This window comes from Miscanthus floridulus, unplaced genomic scaffold, assembly GCF_019320115.1.
Source record: "Miscanthus floridulus cultivar M001 unplaced genomic scaffold, ASM1932011v1 fs_504_2_3, whole genome shotgun sequence".
Lineage (NCBI taxonomy): Eukaryota > Viridiplantae > Streptophyta > Magnoliopsida > Poales > Poaceae > Miscanthus > Miscanthus floridulus.
This window is the reverse complement of record NW_027096850.1, coordinates 5,967-27,908: the sequence shown is the minus strand read 5'-3', so window position 1 is coordinate 27,908 and position 21,942 is coordinate 5,967. Positions and strand designations below refer to the sequence as shown.

The 21,942-nt window shown below is 49.0% G+C and overlaps 2 protein-coding genes and 1 pseudogene across 3 annotated transcripts; 1 reads left to right on the top strand and 2 right to left on the bottom strand.

Moving 5' to 3' along the window:
- Nucleotides 1-11,814: 11,814 nt before the first annotated feature.
- LOC136532005 (very-long-chain aldehyde decarbonylase GL1-10-like) lies at nucleotides 11,815-15,489 on the bottom strand (annotated as a pseudogene).
- On the top strand, nucleotides 14,968-16,958 carry LOC136532004 (glutathione S-transferase T3-like). Of its 2 annotated transcripts, XM_066524646.1 has the most exons (4): nucleotides 14,968-15,441; nucleotides 15,718-16,147; nucleotides 16,224-16,496; nucleotides 16,583-16,958. In XM_066524646.1, exons 2-4 carry the CDS (start codon nucleotides 15,719-15,721, stop codon nucleotides 16,901-16,903), a joined length of 1,023 nt encoding a protein of 340 aa, XP_066380743.1. In that variant the 5' UTR covers nucleotides 14,968-15,441; nucleotide 15,718; the 3' UTR covers nucleotides 16,904-16,958. The 2 variants fall into 2 exon arrangements, with proteins under 2 accessions (XP_066380743.1, XP_066380742.1); XM_066524645.1 differs by having other exon boundaries at nucleotides 14,968-16,147.
- A 333-nt stretch (nucleotides 16,959-17,291) lies between these two features.
- LOC136532003 (protein ALP1-like) lies at nucleotides 17,292-18,785 on the bottom strand. The gene is made up of 2 exons (XM_066524644.1): nucleotides 18,418-18,785; nucleotides 17,292-18,333 (listed from the first exon to the last, which is right to left on the bottom strand). Exons 1-2 carry the CDS (start codon nucleotides 18,657-18,659, stop codon nucleotides 17,292-17,294), a joined length of 1,284 nt encoding a protein of 427 aa, XP_066380741.1. The 5' UTR covers nucleotides 18,660-18,785.
- Between the last annotated feature and the right edge of the window lie 3,157 nt (nucleotides 18,786-21,942).

Here is a 21,942-nt window from a genome sequence, read left to right as displayed (position 1 = left end):
CTAAGCGAGAGAGAGGGGAGAGCGAGGGAGAGGAGAAACTTACAGATCCGTTTGTGAATTCATAGTGCAATGTCGAGTTGGAGGTCATCCATTGTGAGTGAGTCGGTGTTGGCCACCTTCGCCGAGAAGGGATGCTCCATCGAAGGAGGTGGCACACTAGAGGGCTCCTGCAGGGGAGGCCTTTCTATGGCCTCGGGCTGGCGAGGTCATCTCCTTCCTTGCCTTCCATGAGTGCGGGCTTGGATACCCCGTGCACTGGTTCCTATGCGGGCTCCTCAATGAGTGGGGCCTGGAGCTGCAGCACCTCAACCCAACTAGGGTGCTGCACATCGTCGGCTTCATCACTATCTGTGAGGCCTTCCTCGGGATGGAGCCACACATGGACTTTTTCTGGTGGCTCTTCTTCGGGTGAGCCTTGTCGGAGGGGGACCCACCTAGGATCACACCGGTGGGGGGCTTCACGCTGTAGAAGAAACCAAGTGCATTAGGCGCCTACCCCACGTACACCCCATGCGACTCCAATCAAGGGTGGCATGGGGAGTGGTTCTACATTAGGAACCTGACGGAGGCGCCATTCCCATTGTTCACTGGTAGAAGGCCAGAGAGGTAGGACAGTTGGTTATGGGTGCCAATGTGATCTCCTCCGAGGAGGAGGGAGGCTGAGAGGTCGCAACTTTGGTGGTGCATCACGAGCCTATAGCCGTATCTGCCGGTAGTGAGGCGGAGAGGCATGGCGACGTTCCCAAGACAAGGAAGCGGACGCAGTTGCCACGCTCTTCGGAGGTGTTGTCGGCCTTATCCCCACCTGCTACGGGTGCGGCGGGGTAGGCCAGGCGGTCAAAGGAGTGGGCTCACACCTACGTGTCGTCGGGCCAATGCCAGTGCGTGACCCACAATGGGGGGATGCCCTGCCTACTGCTCTGGTCGGCGCGCCCTGAGCCAGAGGTCGCGGTGATTTGTGGGTCGATCAGGAGCCGGGCAGATTGACTCCCCCCTGGTTGAAGTGAGGGGGTGCGGGTCGCAACCCATGAGTGGTCACCATCTTGCGGGCCCATTGCCGATGGGTCGGGGCTTCAGAGCCTTACCACTTGCATCCCTGTATGTATTCTTTGTTTCTTTTAATCTCATAGTTGAGTTTTTGAGCGACTGACCTCTTCCTTTTGATAGGGGCAACATGCTGATGGGGTTGAGTGTCGCCCCAACTTCCATGCAGGAGGAGTGGAGGCCCACCTTGCAGCACGCCATGATGAGTGGCGGGGAGAGCAGGGTGGTGGCGGCGCGTCCTTCCCCTTTGGGGAATGGTGCCTTCATAGCCGATCGCAAGTACGGCGGCAACAACGACGGTGTTGGCAGCGATCCCAGTGACCATGGCAGAGGTTGGGTCAGAGGTGACCCTTGCACCTCCTCCCCCACCGGCTATGGTAGAAGAGGAGAGGGAGATGGGGCTCCCTGCCTCACCGGGTGGAGGGCCGCATAGCTCACCCTTCTAGTCAGAGCTGGAGGTGCCAGGGGGAGATGCGGCCGGACCAAAGGCGGAATGTCTGCCAGCGGCCCATGAGATCAAGGTGGTGGAGATCCCCTCCGATGGAGAAGCATGTGACAAGGTGGAGCCACTGGTGCCATTGTAGGAGCTAGCGGTGGTCTGGTCGTCGACCAGGCCTTCTAGCGGGTTCAGGGTGAGCCGCAATCTGGTGTGGCCCTACCCTGATGACCCGAGGAAGGCTCGGTTCATCCTCGATGATGATGAGGAGGTGGTGCTCTAGCACTTCCTAGGGGGAGAGCGGACTAACGATGGAGTCCAATCTCGCCCAAACTAGGGTGAGGCTTGAGGAGGCCTTGGAGCGGGTCAAGTCCGTTCATCGGGCGATTACGATTGACCTACCCCATGTCGTAGAGGTAAGTTCTCTACGTTTGTCCTTGATTCCTTGGTTTCTTGCTGGTTGGTTCAGCATGTTAGCTCCTTGCTTTGCAGGGCTTGGAGGGGATGTCGTGCCGCAAGTCTTGTTTCTTTCGGGAGGAGCATGCCCTGATGGAGCGAGAGGCCACATCGTCACTATGGGTCGCCAAGCTCGAGCGCCAGCTGGAGTCTACTCGCCACGAGTCCCAAGACTGGGCAGCAGAGGTGGCTGAGGCACGAGTGGTGGAAGCGCTTGTGGCAGAGCGGGCGATCACCGCTGAGCTTGGGCTTGACATGGCGAAGGCCCGCCAGGCGGACACCAAGGTGGCGCTATAGAAGTCCCTGGCGAACACCGAGGCCGTGCTCTAGAGTTCCCTAGAGGCCCTAGAGTTAGAGTGGAAGGCCTAGTCAAAGGTCGACCAGGAAGTGCTCGTGCTCTAGGGGCGGGTGCTCAAGTCAAAGGAGGCGAATGCTCAGCTACGCGAGCAGGTGACTCGGCAGGAGGAGGGACTTTCCATCCTCAAGAACACCCGTCTCAGTATATACCTTTTCTGCTTCTGAGCTTGTCATCTTTCTTCTAGAGCTCGGCAGAAAGGTTGCGTCGATGGAGCAGGACCTAGAGACGACCAAGGCGATGATTGGCTGGAATGTAGAGGCGCTGGCCAAGTCCCTTGAAGCGCAATGTGCTCTTGAGGGGGAACTTGACCAGATGTGCAATGTTGCCCAACTCGTCGTCTCGGAGGTCTTCAGATCGGCACCAAGCACCAGCATGCCCTCCATCCAACTAGTAGAGGTCCTAGATGAGGTTTGGGCCCTCATCACTGATGGAATGTTCTACAGGACATCGGGGGTGCTGACCTTGGTGGCGACACACCACCCGGACCTAGACTTCGCCGCCATCTGCAGTGGGTACACCGACGACGGCTAGAGCGCGGAGGACATCCATGCGCTTTGGGAGAGCTTGCTGCCACATGCATAGTTGGTGGCCAAGCAAGTCTTTGCACAGTGGGTGATGGATGCCCGTCATGCGAACGCAGCCGAAGGCACGCGCCAGGAGGACATCGCCTAGCTTGCGGACGGAGTGGAGCCTAGGTCAGAAGTGAACGTTGCCCTACCTCTGATCAAGGCGAATGTCGTCCAACCAGATGATGAGCAGCCCCTACCCTCGCCGGTTAGGCCGTCAGCCGATGCCACCGGGCAGCCATAGTAGTATTTAGAGTAGGAAGACTAGTCAATATATGTAACAGATAAGTTCATGGGGGAGCCCCAGTGTAAATGTTTTTGTGTATTTAATGAATACAATTAGTTTCATGATGGAATCACTTTGTTTGGGGAAGCTTGTCCCATCCGTTTCTTATTTTTACCTTAGCATAGTTTTGTTTTTATTCTTTTTTTGCACCTGCCCATTCATCCTCGTAGGCTGCAACCCTTAAGAGCCCAGGCGTGGCCCGTGAGGCTCAGCTGCTCGTAACCGTAGGTAGAGGTGGGGTGCAATCGGTCAGAATATTCAAAGCAAAGTTATGTAGGTAGTTAAAGGAATGGACTACCCTTTTATTGGGTAAAAATGTATTTACCATAAGATAGTAAAACAAGAGAGAGGGTACCGTACCCCCATGGAGCTCCCGAGCGACTCAGGCTGAAAGTGTTTGGGCCAGGGTGCTTTGCAGGATGCGAACGTTGAATGAAAGAAAATGGTAAAGACCGAATTTTTTAAGGGAAGAAGCGACATAACTCTTCTATGTTCTGAGTGTTGGTGAGAACATCACCGTTGTCATCTTCAGTTGGTTGGCCTATTGCAGTCTGAGACTGCTAGGGTCAACAACTCCTCGAGCCACGGGCGCTCGAACGAGTGATGACAGCAGTGGCAACCTCGAAAGGCTCACAGTCGCATGTGAAGGCGGTGCAGAGAAGGTGCTACCCTAGTGATGGTGCCATTCGGTCCTAGCATCTTTGGCTTTAGGTAGGTGTAGTTGGGACCACCATGAACTTGGCGTAGCATGGGCTGCCCCAAGATGGCGTGGTAGACCCTAAGAAGTCCACCACCTCGAAGGTAAGCACCTCCAAGCAGAAGTTGGCTCAGTCGCCAAACATGATGGGTAGGTCGATCTACCAGAGCGGTATGCCTGCACTCCGGGGATCACGCTGTGGAAAGGTGACCTCACCGGTCAGAGCCTCTAACCAAGGGCATGCGCATAGCATCGAGGGTGTCGACATCATAGGAGTTTTGAGGTCACTGCCTCCGTCCATCAGCACCTTGGTGAGGCGCTTCTTGCGACGATAGGGTCGACAACGAGTAGATAGCGTCCCGGTCTAGCAACATGGGATGGATGGTCCCTCTAATCGAAAGTGTCGAGGATTTCAACCAACGAAGGAAGGAGGGGACGACCGTTTCGGCGATGCACGCCTCTTTGTAGCGCACTTTGTGGCTGGTGCTTGGAGTAGATAGCATCGGATCCCCCGAAGATCATGATGCATTCCTTGAGGTCGGGGAAGTCATCCCCATCCTTGCCTGCCCGAACCTCCTTTCTTGGCTGCTGCCTCCTTGCCCCTTTCCTTCTTTCGGCCCACCGGCTTGTTGCAGGAAGCGCTTGAGGAGCTGGTAGTCCTTGTAGAGGTGCTTGACGGGGTAAGCGTGGTTGGTGCAGGGGGCTATCCATGAGCTTGCCAAAGTGGTCAAACAGGCCCTGCTAGGGGTGCTTGCCCGTGCGATTAGCCTTGCTTGACAAGGAGAGTTGGTCGGTCGACGTCGATCCTTCTTGTTCTTCTTGCCCCTTTGCATGAAGGGGCTTCATCTTGGTCCTCGCGCTTAGCCTTGCCTTTGTCCCAACCTCCATTGAAGATTGCCTCCTCGCCGGAGGCATGGTTCATGGCGATGTCGAGTAGGTCATGGGTGATACAGGGCTTTAGGTCACCAAGCTTGTGGATCAGGGTTCTTGTAGGTTGTCCTAGAGAGGAATGTGCTAATGACGTCTATGTCGACGACATCAGGAAGGGAGTTGCATTGCTTCGAGAACCTATGGATGTAATTCCGTATGGACTCGTTAGGCTCCTGCTGGTAGCTCTTGAGGTCCTAGGAGTTCCTAGGGCAGACATACATCCCCTAGAAGTTCCCAACGAAGGCCCTCTTGAGATCCGCCTAGTCGCGGATGCTGTCGTGCGAGAGGAATTCGAGCCACGCTCGAACATGTTCCCCCAAGCAGATGGGGAGGTACTAAATAATGAAGTGGTCATCATCCACTCCTCTGGCTCGATAGGTGAGACGGAAGTCTTCGAGCCATATACTAGGGTTCATCTCCCTGGTATACTTGGTGATGTTGGTAGGCAGTCAAAAGCGCTCTAGGAATGACGCTCTCTGGATGCGCCGACCAAAGGCCCATGGTCCCAGGCCATCCGGGCTAGGACTCCGATCGCCTGGTCGGCGACCATGCCTGGGGTGCGTCTCCTCGGTCTCCTCGATGGTCCAGTCTAAGCCCGTGTCATCTGCTCTCACTACCGCCCGATGGACGTCATCATCATGCTGGGAACGACGCGGTTGCTGATGACGCTGCGAGCGTCTTGGATCGGCCCCGAGGCATTCGCGCATATGCGGTTGGTGTGGAGCAAGTGCCGAGTTAGGCTGTGGCATAGTTACGCCCTCCTATGCCATGCTTGGTGGCTATAGCAGCGAGTGGATGGAGTGATTCATCTAGTGCGTCCCCACTCCCCTGGTAGGGAGAGAGGCCACGAGTCAGTGTCGTGATGTGGAGCTCTTCGCTTATTGAATGGTGGCGGTTTCCACCAGCGCCCAGAGGTTTCGGTGGATCGCTTGTTCCTAGGGGTTGTCTAGCTCAAGAAGGCCACGCAGAAGCATCGCCGCTGCGGTGATGTTCTGGCCAGCCTGAGCGAAACTATGGGGGATCATTCCCCCCATAGATGATGTTGCTAGCCTAGGCGCCGCTCGTTGGGTTACGCGCATGGGGCGCATCGTGGTGCATCGAGTGCGCTGGCGTAGGTGGCGGCTGGTTCTGCCGCCTTTGTCGTAGCTCCTCGCCATGCGCCTAGGCACATGCGAGGGCATCCGCACGAGGGTCTAGAGGGGTGTGGGTTTGAAGAGACTCCACTAGCATCGGCGGCTATCCTGGAGTGTCCGCCATAGCGTACTCCTAGGACAGAGGGTGGCTAGGTGCCTCGACGTTGCCGATGCTGGAGTCGTCTCTCTCAACATCTTCATCCATGAGGTCATGAAAAGAGACAGGAGCGTAGCTCACCATTCCCATGAATTTGGATGTGAGAGGGGGCAGTGCCAGCATCCTTCAGAGCCCCTAGGCATACGCGTTCGTGGGGGATGCGAGGCCATAGGGGAACTGGTTGTATGGTGGTTGCGGCAGGGACAACGGGGTCCCTCCGGAGAATCGGTGGAAAAATAGTAAATAGCGAGTAAATAACAAAGCATACGTTACTCACAGCGGGGTTTGAGCAGAGCATATGCTCGGAACAAAGCGCAGGCGCCTCGCCGTTGAAGTCACCGAGAGTCTCAGAGCCAATGGAGGGCGCCCCTCCGATGGGTGCCGGAACAAGCGTCTCTTCGCGGAGGTGTAGTACATCGAGCCGGTCAGCGACGAAGTCCAGGCTTTCGAAGGGGAAGGCCTATGATGTGTCGAAGACAGGTGGAACCCACATCCCAACAGGTGGCAGTGCAGGAAACTCTAGTGGGCCAAAGCGAGTCATATCGCTTGAGCCTACCATGGCGAAGATAGCAGAAAAGTGGGCCATCCAATGACCAAAAGTGTGAATGTACGATGTCTTCCCCACGGACGGCGCCAACTGTTAGTGCAGAAAGTGACCAACACGTAAATATTTATAGTTTTTGCCGGACATTGTGATCGGATGTGGCCTAGCACTCAGTGGCATAGGATTTATACTGGTTCAGGCAACATGCCCTACGTCTAGTTTGAGTCGGTTGGTGACTTTATTCCTGAGCCCAGGTGCTCGAAGTTTGCTGTGGGGTTACAAACGGAAGGGAGTAAGATGGGGGGGGTGCAAGAGGTCTGGTCGGACTCTGGACCGAAGTGCCAAGAGAGACGGGAGCTCCTATGTGCGCTAAGTATTTGAGCGTGTGCTCTATTGGAATCGTTCGAATCGCGTGTGTTCACATTATCGTGAGATTGACCCCCTCTGTTGGGAGAGAGCGCATCCCCTTTTATAGATGAAGGGGACGGCCTTACAAGCGAGAGAGAGAGAGTACGTATGCTGCTAATTCTTACTGCCCACGCCGTTGGGTACAAGATGATGGTAGGCGGCCTAATACTGTTTGTGTCAGACACATGTGGGAGGTTTTATCGTATTTACCATGTATGGCAAACGACGGTGCGCATAACACTGTCGATGCCTAGAGGCATGTGGAGGGTTTCACCATGTTCGCCTGGTATGGGAATTGATGGCGCCCATAACACTGTAGGGCAAAACATCGGCGCCCACAACATTGCTTGGGTTTTGACATGCCTGGAAGGTTACAGGCACCCTTCTGACCTATCCTGTTGGTACTGTCCTACAGGTGTACAGGGTACGGTTCTTGGTACTGTGGTTGACTTGAGCACCCTGTCTTACTTGCTCTGTCCGTTGCTTGGGTCCTTACCGAGCGGGCGTCCCTGGTCGATGGTCTCCAGTCGGCTCCGACTACGCTAGTCGGAGAAGAGTTGTAAGTAGAGGTTCGGTGCATCTCCAGTCGAAGACACGGGTCGGAGTCGGAAGCGGCGTTGACCAGGCCTTCCGGTCGGAGAAGCGGGTCGGAGTCGGAAGTGAGCGGCGTTCCTCCTTGGCTAGGCCTTCCGATCGAAGAGGCGGACCGAAGTCAAAGCGAGCGTTGTTCCTCCTCGGTCTGGCCTTCCGGTCGGAGAGGCGGGCCGAAGCCGGAAGCGAGGCCTTCCTGTCGGAGAGGCGGGCCGGAGTCGAAAGCGGGCACTGATCCTCCTAGCCAGGCCTTCCAGTTGGAGAGGCGGACCGGAGTCGGAAGCGAGTGCCGTTTCTCCTTGGCCAGGCCTTCCGGTGGGAGATTGGATCACTCTTCTGGCCTGTCGTTAGGTATTTGGGCCGGTCCAGGAGTTGCACATCGTTCGCAACGTCGTTCTGCTGGGCCGAGCCTTTGCTGGGAAGCAGGTTTATGAGGGACCCCGGGTTTATGAACCCGACATATATGTTCTCTGTGTAATTTTCTCTATGACATTATGATTATGTTAAGTGTTCATACGATATAACAATAGTAATATTGCATAGAGAACACATATTTTCTATTTTTACACACTTTTAACTATTTAATAAGCATAAACCTGAATAAATCTATAACTCAGTCATACATGATCCAATGAGCATGAATTATTTTTTACTTCATCTCAAACATACAATGATTAGTCCACCATAAAAATTTCACCACAATAGGACCATAAAACTACAGATATGAATTAATCACAGAAAGTACAGATATAAAGCTAGAGCAAAAATTTTGTATTAAAGCATATCATATCATATGTTTACTATGTAGATATACTTATGTGGAGTTCACCAAAATTAGATTGTCTATTTTATGATTTTTTTATAATTTATTATAATTTTTGAAAGATTCAGATGAAATAAATATAAAAGAAAAAGAGAAAAACTGTCTCGAGAAACAGCAGGGAGATCATATATCTGGTTTAAAAAGATGGAGGAGGAGTTACGTCGTTTTCTAATTCAAGGAGGAAAAGGACTTTTGCAATAGTTATGTCCGGTTTTCTATTTTACGATTCTGTATGAGCCTGGTTTGGCTTGCAAGCAAATGAGAGAGTAGGGCGACTTCTATAGCACAGAGATTAAGTCCCGAATTTCTACCTCTTATGAGCATGACAGCGCGAGCGTACTGCGAATTATTCATCATCTTTTACTAAAGAGAAATACCCTGTGCACCACGTTAAGCAGCATACTTGCATTTATGTTATGATTTGTATTCGAAACTTTTTTTAACGAGATTTTATATTCGACCTTAATCATACAAATGCCTAAATTTCAAACATTAGACTATACTTTGTCTAGGGGTTTTGCTTGGCCAAGTTCAGTACATGAGCGACTTCCATCTGCAGGGGTTTTAAAGAATGTGCTTGATTCATTTGGCGCCAATATTTCCTAAGCTCGTGTTTCACAATACCCAACATCACCTGCTATTTTGCTCACGGCTTTACTTGTTCCCTGTCGCTCTACTCTATGATAGCAACTGCCTTTTTTTTTATCTCTTACCAGTGTTTTCGGAGGATTAATATATTTTCAAAAGGACAACAAAATCTTTGCAACAATTTTTATTAGAGGAGGAAAAAATAACTGTCACTTCAGTTTTTTTAATAGAAACCAGGTTAAAAAAAACTAACCAATTATGGGACGGAAAACATCCGATTCCAAGCGAAAACTAATACAACTAGTTTAAGAAGGCAATACAAAGTGGAACTAAACACAACCCGCACGGATAGTCACGAGAAACACGACTAACCCAACATACCACACACCACACCGACCCCCAAAAAACTAATAATGGATTTGCTAGGGTCCGGACGTCCGTTCCGGAGTGCTAGTGTCGGACGATGCCGGACGCGTAAGAAGTGGAGCCCGTGCTGTCTGTTTTCACGCTCTCCACCGCATGGATTTCATGCTGCTTCCCCCCTACCATAACGCTCACTCTGCTTGCCTGATCGCTGAGCGCCCGCGCCTGCACACGGGAATGGCATGTGGGTCCTATCACATGTCATGGCAGGTGGGTCCCATTACAACATGTGCAACACCAAATCTACTTTTACAACGTCCAGATAAAACACTTGCAACATATGTCCGAAACAGCTAAAACACTTACAATATACGTCTAAAACATTTACAAAACACTAGAAAAAACTTAAAAACACGTGTGTAGCCATTGCAAACATATGTAATATCTAGATGAAACACTTGTAACATACGTATGAAACACTTGAAACATACACTTGCAACTTGCATGTATATGAAACATCCAGATCTACTTTTACAACATGTAGATAAAATATTTGCAACATACGTCTAAAACAGATAAAATATTTTTGAACAAACTCTTGCAACATGTGCAATATCCTGATCTACTTTTGCAACATCCACATTAAACAATTGCAACATACCTATGAAACAACGACATTTGAAACATACGTTTGCAACATACGCTTTTAGTGCAACAGCTCTTTGCTACTTGAAAGAATGGAGGCTCGTCTGTGTGTGGAGTTCACGCTGTAGAGCTTGCCGGTGGCATAGAGCTCGACGCTCCGGTGGAGAAGGTCGCGTCAGGTCCGATGTAGAAGGCCGCTCCGGTGGACAAGGCCATGGCAGGTCGAAGATGTAGAAGGGCGCGACGGATCTGGCACGAGCTGTCACCGCTCTGATGGAGAAGGTGGTCCACGTGTTGGAGAAGGCCGTGGTGGGCACAAGGTGCGATGGAGATGGAGGACGGCAGGCGGCCGCGCTCGGGCGCTGTGGAGATGCTGGCCAGTGGGCTCAAGGACGTCGTGCAGAACACCGAGCTAGGCGTCGCGGTGGAGCACGGTTTGCAGCGCTGTGGTGGAAAACCTTCTAGAGAATGGAGACAACAGGCTATTGTTAGAGGCAAGTAAACGAGAGGATACCATTATTGGGCCGTTGGGCTAGTGTGGCAGCCCGTGAACGGGAACGTCTAGGTGATTGGACGCCCTGAGCTTCCGAACTAATAAACATGAGACCATAAACAACACCATTAAGGCTTGCTTTTCCACTTGAAGGAAAAGCGCAACTGAAGATGAAACTGATATGAAGCAACACTACCAAGCCCACATCGCAGCGCATCTTTTCTAATGCCTTGTAGCGCCATTGCATCTTCAGGTGATGTACTTGGGCTAGCTGTGTTGTATTTCTGCCTGGTTTCTTTTTGTTTTTTTCGGCAAGCATGTTGCTATTTTGCTGCATGCAAGGAGTGGATGTGTTGCGTGTGTGTCATCAGTTGGTATAGGATTAGGTTCCTTAACTGTTCTCAGTGTGTGTGTGTGTGGGGGGGGGGGGGGGGGGGGGGTACTAAGGAGGAACAATGGGTAGGTGATGCTGCATTGTTTTGTTAGGTACCTCAACTGCAGCCACAACTGAAGGCCTCGTGCTAGTCATACAGTCTGGTATCTAAGATATCTCTGAAGCCGCTAACTGAGATGGGAGGTTCTACGTTGTCGTTAGGATCTGGTGGACAGAGATGAATGGAGATGGGCCATTGGAGATTTTCAACAATCATACAAAGATGAGCTTCATATATGTAGCATATGGGGTCCTAGGAGTAAATGCTTGCAATAGAAGTGGTGATGATGCCCAACAGGATAATCTGTCCCTCTTCCACAAGTGGAGGCCCTTGTCCCCCCATGATTTGGGCAATGGGCGTCGCGAAGGAGATCGACTTGCGACCAATCTTCAGTGTGGTCATCTTCCAAGAGTCATTTGCTATGTAGTATAGCATTCGTGTTTTCGTTCGATATTTCTTACCCATCCTATTAGTATTCACTGGCCCTTGACTGTTCCATATCTAACTAATCCACCCATATCATTCTGAAGCCTGAACTGCTCACAAAATCGGCCAAAAACTCTGAGTTGCACTGGCTTTCACATTGACGAAACACTTTAACTCAGGGAAAAAAAAAGTTGAGGCAGCATGAAACGCGCGAAAGTACTTTTCCCTTATTTATAATGTAGCGTATATACGCACGCAGCACGAAGGTAGTGCAGGCAACACCATTAAGCAGATTACGAGTGTATAACGGCACAGAGATTGTACAAAAGCTCATGCAGTTGTACTTATTAACTTTAGATCATTTGTCCATCTTCCTTGAGAAAAAAGATCCGCATGATTATACTGTAGATATTCAGGTTCAAGGGGGTAACAAATCTCAGTCCAGTTTCGTGCTGCTGAATCTGTTTCTGCCTTCTTTCTCCGTATTGATTTTTGCCAGCTTTGCCTTCACCTGTACATACAGAAGGTAGATGTATGTGCAGTTTATAAAAAAAAGGAAATGTAGGTTGAATTAATATCACGTGAGGCATGCCCTGGTTTTTTTATTGGACTGCTACTAGCTAGAAAAAGACCACACACCCCCTTCTGGCTTTCTACATGCATGCGGCTCAGTTTACTACTAGCCGCTCTTGGCAGGCACGAAGGGTGGGCTTTCGAACCACCTATGAAAACATATACATCCACACAGCTACTTATGTAAATCGTCTCTAGAAATGGAATAATTTGTAGGAGTACAGATGTTTCATTATTTGAGTCGCTTAAGTAGTGAACTAACAGCTATACGATTATTGTTGCAGCATTTCAGAATCAATAGAAAGTTCTGGTATATATGTATCTATGTACATACTAATATAAAAAAATGGTAGATATAAGGCACGATTTCGAGAGAAAAAAAGATGGTAAATATAAAAGCGCAAATAAATGTACCTTTGCTATGTTTGCCTTGTAGTACTTATAGCCCTGAAACACCGAAAAAAATAAACAAATCAGACAGAGGATTTATAATTCATACATCAATATTTATAATTGGAATTGGAAATAAATTAAAGCTCAAGCTTACTTTATCTGTTCCGTATATATGATCGCAGTATGTGAAAAATGAACTAAAGTTGCTGTTGCTTTGCCTCCCTACGAAGTGATGGTAGTCATGGAATTCTTTTTTTTAAAACAAGTTTGCACTTTATTATATCTGGGGAGGAACATTTACATCATGAGACACAGGACTTTGTACAAACTCTGGGAGGGGATCAATCCAAACATACGATCGATCCGGGTCCCAATTCAAACCAATCCGAGAAAGTTCGTGTGCACACCTATTGCTAGAGCGTGGCACGTGAACAATATCGACTCGAAAAAAATTCATGGACATCAGTAACTTTGCTTCTCTAAACAACACACCAGAAGCTAAAAAAATCATAAGAGTGGGACTGTAGAGCATCAACCAAGATTGTTGAATCGGTCCCCAAAATGATCTGGGACGAAGTAGTCATGCAATTCTGCTCGTCCGTGGTACGGGATCAGCTTGGTGGGATCAAACGGGAAGCTGTACCTGCAGTAGTTGGGCCGGGATTACATACAGAAATTAATCCATGCATCATATATAATGGGCTCAATTCTAGACGGATCGGAGTGTAGATTTTTTTTTTGACAAGAAGAAATTTTGATTACCCGCAGTGATTGTTGATTGCCTCCAAAAGACGGACCGTGAACCAGAGCCAATGCGTTACGACGTGGCACGGTGCGATGGTGGGCCCGACGAACATTGGGACGGCCTAGACGACAACCTCGGCCCAGTGGCTGTAGGACGTGGCGAACGACGTGGGCGCCGTGACCTCGTGGTGGACGTGGTGGATCCTGTCGTAGGGCCAGCCCGTGTGCAGGAAGCGGTGGGTCCAGTAGTAGAGGTAGTCCTCCACCAAGGAATACGACACCAGCTGTACTGCTATCTCACCCACCGATGGCAAAGGAAGACCCATCCGGATACCCGTCATCTATATTGCATTGCATGAATATACATGTGAAGGGATAACTTCTGAAGGTGGTTTCTAGGGACGACGGGTGAGGTGTTGTAGAGATGGCTCGGTCAGCAGCTCCTATCATGCCGTCTCTATAAATCATATATTTGTAGGAGTAGTTCTCAGATCGTCTTTATAAATCGATTTGTAAAGGCGGCAGGTGTTATTAGCCATCCTTACAAATCGATTTATAAGGACGGCTAGTAACACCATCTACTCCTACAAAATCGATTTGTAGGGGCGGCCGTAGTACCAGCCATCCCTATAATACAAGTTTGTAGGGGTGGTTCAGTCTAGAACCGCCCCTACAGTATATTTTTTCGTAAAAAAAAAATCAAATTTACAATTCAAATTCAACCAGAACATATATATATATATATATATATATATATATATATATATATATATATATATAATTCAAATTTAACCCGAACATATATAATTCAAATTTGACCACAAGCACAAGAGCATTATATAAAGGGGCTATTGCGTTCTTGCCCCTATTTTGAACCCCAATTATGATTTTATCCCCATTTTCTTCCACTTTGTGTTTTTACCCTTGCTTTTTCAAAATGAAGGTTCAGTTTACCCCTACTCTGTGAACAGCAGGTAACGGTGTTAGAAAAGTTGAAAGATGACAAGTTTGCCCTTCCGAATATTGCGTTTTTGCCCCTATTTCAAACCCCAATTGTGATTTTACCCTCACTTTCTTTCACTTTGTGTTTTTACTCCTACTTTTCCAAAACGAAGGCTCATACTCCAATTCTTAACTCAGTTATCTACATCCGGATCAAAGCAATTAAAAATTAACAAAAGCCATGTGAAAAGACAAACTTACCCCTTATCTCTCTGTCGTCTCTCTCAGGGTCGTCCCTCTCAACGCTAGCAGGCAGCGAGCAGCTGGGTGCGGCGGCGGTGGCGGCAAAAGGGCAGCCTCGGGCCGTCGAGCGGGCGCGGCGAGCGGGCGCGTGCGGCCAGACGGAGGAACTGGTGCGGGCGCGCAGCCAGGCACACGGCTCTGCTTGGCACGGGGGCGCGCGGCTTGGCCAGCGTCGTGAGCGCGCGTCTCGTGAAAGCAGCCGACCATGGAGCCGAAGACCCGCCTCTCTCTCTTAACTCTAGCGGATGGCTAGGTGCAGCGCTCGTGGAAGGGAGCGCGGACTTATGATTCCTTCCACGAGCGCCGCACCCAGCCATCCGCTAGAGTTGAGAGAGTGGCGGGTCTTTGGCTCCATGGTCGGTTGCTTTCACGAGCCACGCGCTCACGACACCGGCCAAGTCATGCGTGCCCGCGCCAAGCAGAGCCGCGTGCCTGGCTGTGCGTGCCCACGCCAAGCAGAGCCACGTGCCTGGCTATATGCCCACGTCAGGCTAAGCCGCGCGCGCCCGTGCTGCTTCCTCCACCTGGCCGCACGCGCCCGCTCACCGTGCCCACCCGACGCTGCCCTTCTGCCACCATTGTATTGACTTGCTATTCTTATAATTTTGCAAAAAACTCAAAAACTCCTCTCCAACAACTCCTTATATTGACTTGCTATTCTTATAATTTTGCAAAAAACTCAAAAACTCCTCTCCAACAACTCCCTATATTCACTTCCTATTTTTCCCAACTTGCCAAATTCCTTCCTCGCGCGCGTATTGTTCCGCGCGCGGCTTTCACTTCGTATCGCCGATTTCGGCGTCTCCCGCGGCCGCCAGGTCCCTCCCGCGCGCGCGCGTACTCTTCCCGCGCCGATCCAGAGCGATCCATCTCCCCTTCGCGCGCGTTTAAAGATCTCCCGGCCCGTCTTCTCCTCTTTGTTCTGCCGGCGTCCTCTTCCGCCCAGTTCTGCCGGCGTCCAGTTCTGCCGGCGTCCGCTTCCGCCCAGTTCTGCCGGCGTCCGCTTCTGTTCTGCCGGCGTCCTCTTCCGCCCAGTTCTGCCGGCGCGTGTGTTCCACCAAGGTCTGCCGGCGATCTCTTCCGCCAAGTTTTGCCGGCCATCGATCAGGTACGCCTTGTCCTGAACTATCCTCCTCAACTCGTTCAGGTAGACCATGGATCGGGGTTTAGGGTTCAGTTTGTTCATGGGTTCAGGCTGTTGTTCATGTATGGCGACCTATGGTTTAGGTTTCGGCTCCAAACGATTATTCAAGTATTATGTTTTTTGTTGTTCATGGATTTGGACCCTATATATAATCTTGTAGTATACTCGTCATGTCCCTTTGGTTTATCTTCTGTTATAGTGCAATCTTCACTGTTTTTTTATGTTCTATACTCATTTTAGAATGGAAGAAGATGGTTTCTTGAGCAACATCCTTCTCGAAGGACATGGGGCTCCTGTTGCTGCCGTGAACGAGGTTGATGACATTCCAGAGAGCCAAGACAGTCCTAGTAGTGTTGAAGTAGTGCAGCCAAGCCGAAGCACGAAGGGAGGAAAGAGGTCCAAAAATTTTACTCCCGAAGAGGATGAAATTGTTTGCTTTGGATGGTTGGCTATTAGCAAGGATCCCATTAACGGGGCGAATCAATCTCGTACTACATTTTGGGGCAAAGTTCATGCTTATTTCGAGGAACACAACAAATCTAAAGTTCCTCGTTCAGAGAGTTCCATTATGCATCGGTTTCTGGTAATTCAAACTAGTGTGAACAAGTTTTGTTCACACTATGATCAAATTCTACGTAGGAATCAAAGTGGCACAACTATGCAAGATAAGGTATGCAATTTATTTTGAATGCTTTATTTGAACTTCACTTTTAAAATGTATATACTTTGATGGTATTTCTATGCAGCTTAATGAAGCAAAAAAGGTCTACAAAAACTTAGACAGGGACAACAAATCTTTTGTTTTTGAGCATTGCTGGGACATACTCAAGGAGGAGGACAAGTGGAAATCCAAGATGGTAGAAATTGCAGAGGTTGAGAAACTAGCAAAAAGCAAGAAGCAAAAGAAGGCCGGAAAGGTGTCAAGGCCAAGGGATGAAGGAGCCTTAAATAATGACAATGGCATACCTCTTGAAGCTGAAGAAACCGAACCAAGGAAGAGGTCCGATGGGATAAAGAAGGTACAAATTTTAAGTGGCAAAGAGTTTTATATTAGTTGTACAATTTTTTTTTATTGGACTGTACTAAAGCATTGATTATTGATCAGGTAAAAGCAAATCTTAAGCGAGGAGGTGGTGAAGCTTGCATGGAAGCATTGGACAAGATGTGGTCGAAGAAGGAGGTTTTCGAGAAGGAAAAGGAGAAGGCCAAAGAGGACAGGTTCATGGCTACACTAGAGATAGAGAAGGCTACACTAGAGCTAGAGAAGAAGAGGGTGGACAATGAAGCAAAAAAAGCTGAAACCGACTTGATGAAAGAACAGAATAAAATTATGTTAGCGGACATGACGTCTCTCAATCCGAAGCAGCGTCAGTGGCTTGAGATAATGCAAGAGCAGATTCTCGCGAAGCTTACTCCAAATATTTAGTTGTTGAACTATGAGCTATGTTGTTTAAGTTTATTCAGTATTAAATTTGGAACTACGAGCTACTGTGCCGTTTATAGTTTAGTTGTTGGCCGGCAAATCTGTGGAGCAGCACTGACGCCACGCACCAACAGTGCACTAGTCTCATCAGCACTGACGCCACGCACCAACAGTACACTGACGCCACGCACCAATAGCACACATTCATTCATTGACCAGTGGCCGGTACAATGATCACAAAAATTTCACAGTACTCCAGAGCAAATGCTAAATGAAGGCCGGCACATGTACACAGAAAATTACAAACAATATGTTCTAATAGATAAGAACGACAGTACTATATGATAGCAAAATAAAATTAGATGACAACTCGGTAGCCATTGAAAATAAGCTAATATAAATCAGGATGGACATTCCACAGGTGCTCGATGAGGTCTTCTTTTAACTGCACATGTGTTTCCTTGTCTCGGATCTTTTTGTGCGCCTCAATAAATTCTTCAAGTGTGCGATGTGCATGGCCATGTGCAGGCTCGACATTCTCACCACCGTAGTCGAAACGCTCATTATGATCAACCACAAATCCTTCATCTTCCACAATCATGTTGTGCATGATCACACAAGCCCTCATTATCTTTGACAGTGTCTCAGGGTCCCAAAAGCGAGCTGGTCCTCGAACTATGGCAAACCTAGATTGAAGAACCCCAAAAGCTCTCTCTACCATCTTCCTCGCTGCTTCTTGAGCTTTGGCAAAATATTGTCTCTTGTTACCCGTGGGATGAGAGATTGACTGAATCAAAGTTGCCCATTGTGGATATATACCATCTGCAAGATAGTAGCCCATCGTGTAATCATGGCCATTAACAGAATAGTTCACTTGAGGAGCTGTACCTTCCGCTAAGTTATCAAACAAAGGAGACCTATGAAGAACGTTGATATCATTATGAGATCCAGGCATTCCAAAGAAGGCATGCCATATCCAAAGATCATTCGAAGCAACGGCCTCCAAAATGAGAGTGGGGTCGTCTACATGGCCCTTGTGCTGACCTTGCTTGTCATATGGACAGTTCTTCCACTTCCAGTGCATACAATCGATCGACCCTAGCATTCCTGGAAAACCTTTTTCCTCGCCCATTGCAAGTAGGCGTGCAATGTCTGCCTCATTGGGATATCTGAGGTATTGTTCTCCAAAAATTTCATCCACTGCAGCAACAAACCTACGAAGGCTCTCAAGTGCAGTACTTTCGCCAATTCGTACGTACTCATCTGTCGCATCAGCTGCAACCCCGTATGAGAGCATACGCATTGCGGCTGTGATCTTTTGGAAGCAACTCAATCCAAGTACTCCGGCACCATTCCTTTTCTGCACAAAGTAATCATCATGTGCTTCAACTGCATTCATTATGTGTACGAAAAGCTCCCTAGACATCCTGTTCCTAATGAAAACAAATCGAAACATTAACAAACATATTTATATTTATGAACATACGACAAATCATTCGAAGTCAAAGAACAAAAACCTTCGACGGAAGATTTCAGGGGGGTATGTTGGATTTTCGGCCAAATAATCTTTAAACATCCTGTCGTGACCGGCTTCTCTATCACGGTAAATAACCTTATGTCCTGGGATGGAGCCACCATGTTTCCTTTTTACATTGGAAAAGGTTTCGATAATTGCAGCAGCCGATGCAATGAGACTGTCATCATCATCGGATGATGAATCATCCACGAAGCTTCCAAGACGGGATCTCTTCCTAGGCATGACTCCTGAACTACAAGGTTTGTGTAATCAACAATTTATGGCATCTACAGATGGAGACGAGACCAAAGTGATTTAATACCGACCTGATCTATTGCAGGAGATGCCGGCCTTGCTGCAGCTTCCCACCGGCTTCACTATTTGGAGATGAGCCACGCTGCTGTGTGCACCATGGAGAAGCGCCGAGGAGATGAATGGGCGGCGGCGCGGCGTCCTGTCTACGCGACAAGAACAAGTCGCGCGGCGAGAGGCAGGGGAATAGTCGCGGCGGCCAGAGGGCACGGAAAAGTCACGCTACTAGGTGGGCCTGTTTTTTTTGATTTACCAAGTTGATACCAAATTGTTGGAGAGAGGTGATTTTTTCACTTGCCAAACAAAATACCAAGTTGCTAAAACACAAGATATACCAAGTAAAATATAGGGAGTTGTTGGAGATGCTCTTAAGAGACGTTTTGTAGTGATTGTCCAATATTTGTTTGCTCAACATGCTATTGGCCATTCTTGGTATTGGCTTCATATGTATCTGTACGAAACAAATGGAGAGGTATCTGTGGAGTCTGAGTATTAATTAATTTGAGTAAGCTTTTTCTGTTAAGTTGTTGAAGATGACAAGTTAGTGCTGTTTAGTAGTCACTGGTTGAGTTTTTATGCTTTGCATTGGTTCATGTATCATACACACAAATACATTTCTTAAATAGGTTCGTGCTCGTTGCTACGAACAAAACTTGTTGGTCTGAAGCATATGGTACTGTCCCCATCATCAAGGGGGACCTCTTTGTCTTCCTTACTTGGAAATTGTCCGTCTAAGAAAAATGAGCAACCAAAAACACGATTTTAAGAAACCACACGTACAAAGGGCTGGAGGAATAATCATGAAGTTGATGATAAGACCTGGCATTCGCTTGGCTTGGCTTTCTTTAAGCATATCAAATTTTATGTCATCAAGTGGCCAAGCTTCCCTATTATAGAGAAAGAAAATTTGAAGTTCAAGAAATAATTCTTTCTATTAAAAAATGCACCAACCTAGGAGGAACTACGTGGCATTTTATTAAGAAAAAATTAGCCACCCAAATTCGCCTCAACAGACTTGAAATTGGGTGATCTGGGCATACATCCACACCCTCGTCCAACTGAGCTAGCTCAACTTCTGAACACACTATTTTCTCAAGTGGCCAAGCTTCCCTATTATAGATAATGAAAATTTAAAGTTCTACAAATAATTCTTTGTGAATGTCTTCTCGTACTGATTGGTAATAATAACAATACTAAATCGCAGCAAAGCAACTTCTGAGCTAACAAGGTTCAAAATTGCAACAATTGGGATAAGTTCTGTTATATTCCTTTATCTCTACTCCCCCATATCCCTACAATAGAAAACAACTAAACTCATTTATGGCATTGTCAAAGACTAAGGACATACATCGGTGGCTGGTGAGGAGGCGACGGTGGAGCTGGGTGCGCGAGGGAGTCGAAAATGAGTAGGAGTGAGTGCCTTGTTTGTTGGTGTGCTATCCATGGGTGAACTAGGTGAGCCCCACTTGTCCGTGAACAAGGATCACAGGGCGGGGGGTGCAAGGCGAGCAAGGCGAACATCGGATGTCGACAATTCCCTTTGGGGTGCTATGGCGGCAGCGGTAGACATGGAGGATGTGAGGTGTTAGTGCGAAAAGTGACCAACACGTAAATATTTGTAGTTTTGCCGTATGTTGTGATCGGATGTGGCCTAGAACTCAATGACACAGGGTTTATACTGGTTTAGGCAACATGCCCTACGTCCAGTCTGAGTCGGTCGGTGACTTTATTCCTGAGCCCAGATGCTCGAAGTTTGCTGTGGGGTTACAAACGAAAGGGAGTGAGATGGGGGGTATCAGAGGTCCAGTCGGACTCCTGACCGAAGGGTCGAGAGTGACGGGAGCTCCAATGTGCGCTAAGTGTTCGAACGTATGCTCTGTCTAGCTTTAAAGTTCTAGAGCCAAGCAGAGAGAATCAGAATCAGTTGTCTGAATCGTCGTCTGTGTGAATCATTGGAATCGTCGGACTCGTCCTTCTTTTGGAGAGAGCGCATCCCCTTTTATAGATGAAGGGGACGGCTTTACAAGAGGAAGAGAGTGAGAGAAAGAGTGTGTGTGTGCTACCTAGTATTATTGCCCACGCCGTCGGGTACAAGATGGTTTGTCGGCGCCCACAATACTGCTGATGGCTGGATGCATGTGGTTGGTTCCACCGTGTTCTTCTAGTATGGAAAATGTCGGCACCTACCATACTGTAGGACAAATGTCGGTGCCCACAACACTGTTCGTGTTCTGACATGTCTAGAAGGTTATAAAGTACCCTTCTGACATGGCCTGACAGTACTATCCTATAGGTATGTAGGGTACGGTCCTTGGTATTGCGGTTGACTTGAGAGCCCTGCCTTACCTGCTTCGCCTGCGTTCCTGTTTGGTTGTCCCTAGTCAGCTCCAACCGCGCCGGTCGGAGAAGAGCTATAAGCAGAGCTTCGGTGTACTCCTGGTCGGAGAGGCGGGCCAGAGTCAAAAGTGAGCGCCGTCCCTCCTTGGCCAGGCCTTTCGGTCAGAGACTAGATCGCCCTTGTGGCCTGTCATCAGGTATTTGGGCTGGCCCAGGAGTTGCGTGTTGTTCGCAACGTCGTCTGCTAGGCTGAGCTTTTGCTAGGAAGCAGGTCCACTAAGGACCCTGAGTTTATGAACCCGACAGTAGCCCCTAAGCCCTCGGGTGATTCGGGTAGTGTCATCTGGGGGGGTTTTCGTTTTGTCGGCGGGGGAATTTTTTATTTTGACAGCGGGTGCGCACGAGCGCACCCGCGGGGTGTAGCACCTGAGCCTACATCCAACTAGTGAGTTGGTTGGAGGCTGAGCATCTTGGTAGTCTTCCCTGGGGCCGCCGATTCTTGTGTTTTTGCCATTCGAGGTGCTCGCCCGTGTGTGTCCCGCCCGCGACATGCGCAGTCGGTTGATTTCCTGAGCCGGTGTTGGGTGACCGGAGCCCCTGTGCCCTATTGGGCTCAATAGGGGTTGGTCTAGTTCCATGCGTTACCCTATCCACGGTTTCCGCAACCAGAGGGGCTGAGCTAACGTCGCTTGCCTCGATGGCTCAAGTGACACGCTCGGTGAGCTCGCTAACGGGCACGTTCAAGTGGAATCCGAGTCTGTCGTTCGTGATGGGGTCTGCATAGCCCTCATGTGGCATTCCACTGCTCTTTAACCCACATCCTGGCAGATGCCCGGGTCATTTCGAAGACTGACTCAGGTGGCCCGCTGGCCTCCCC

What these genes read in the sequence shown, in the direction of transcription:
- LOC136532004 (XM_066524645.1), top strand. Translation starts at nt 15,698, where the DNA reads ATGTTCTATACTCATTTTAGAATGGAAGAAGATGGTTTCTTGAGCAAC. An exon ending in GCACAACTATGCAAGATAAG is followed by an intron (nt 16,148 to 16,223) that starts GTATGCAATTTA and finishes ATTTCTATGCAG; the next exon opens with CTTAATGAAGCAAAAAAGGT. An exon ending in GGTCCGATGGGATAAAGAAG is followed by an intron (nt 16,497 to 16,582) that starts GTACAAATTTTA and finishes ATTATTGATCAG; the next exon opens with GTAAAAGCAAATCTTAAGCG.
- LOC136532003 (XM_066524644.1), bottom strand. Translation starts at nt 18,659, where the DNA reads ATGCCTAGGAAGAGATCCCGTCTTGGAAGCTTCGTGGATGATTCATCA. An exon ending in CCTGAAATCTTCCGTCGAAG is followed by an intron (nt 18,334 to 18,417) that starts GTTTTTGTTCTT and finishes TGTTTTCATTAG; the next exon opens with GAACAGGATGTCTAGGGAGC.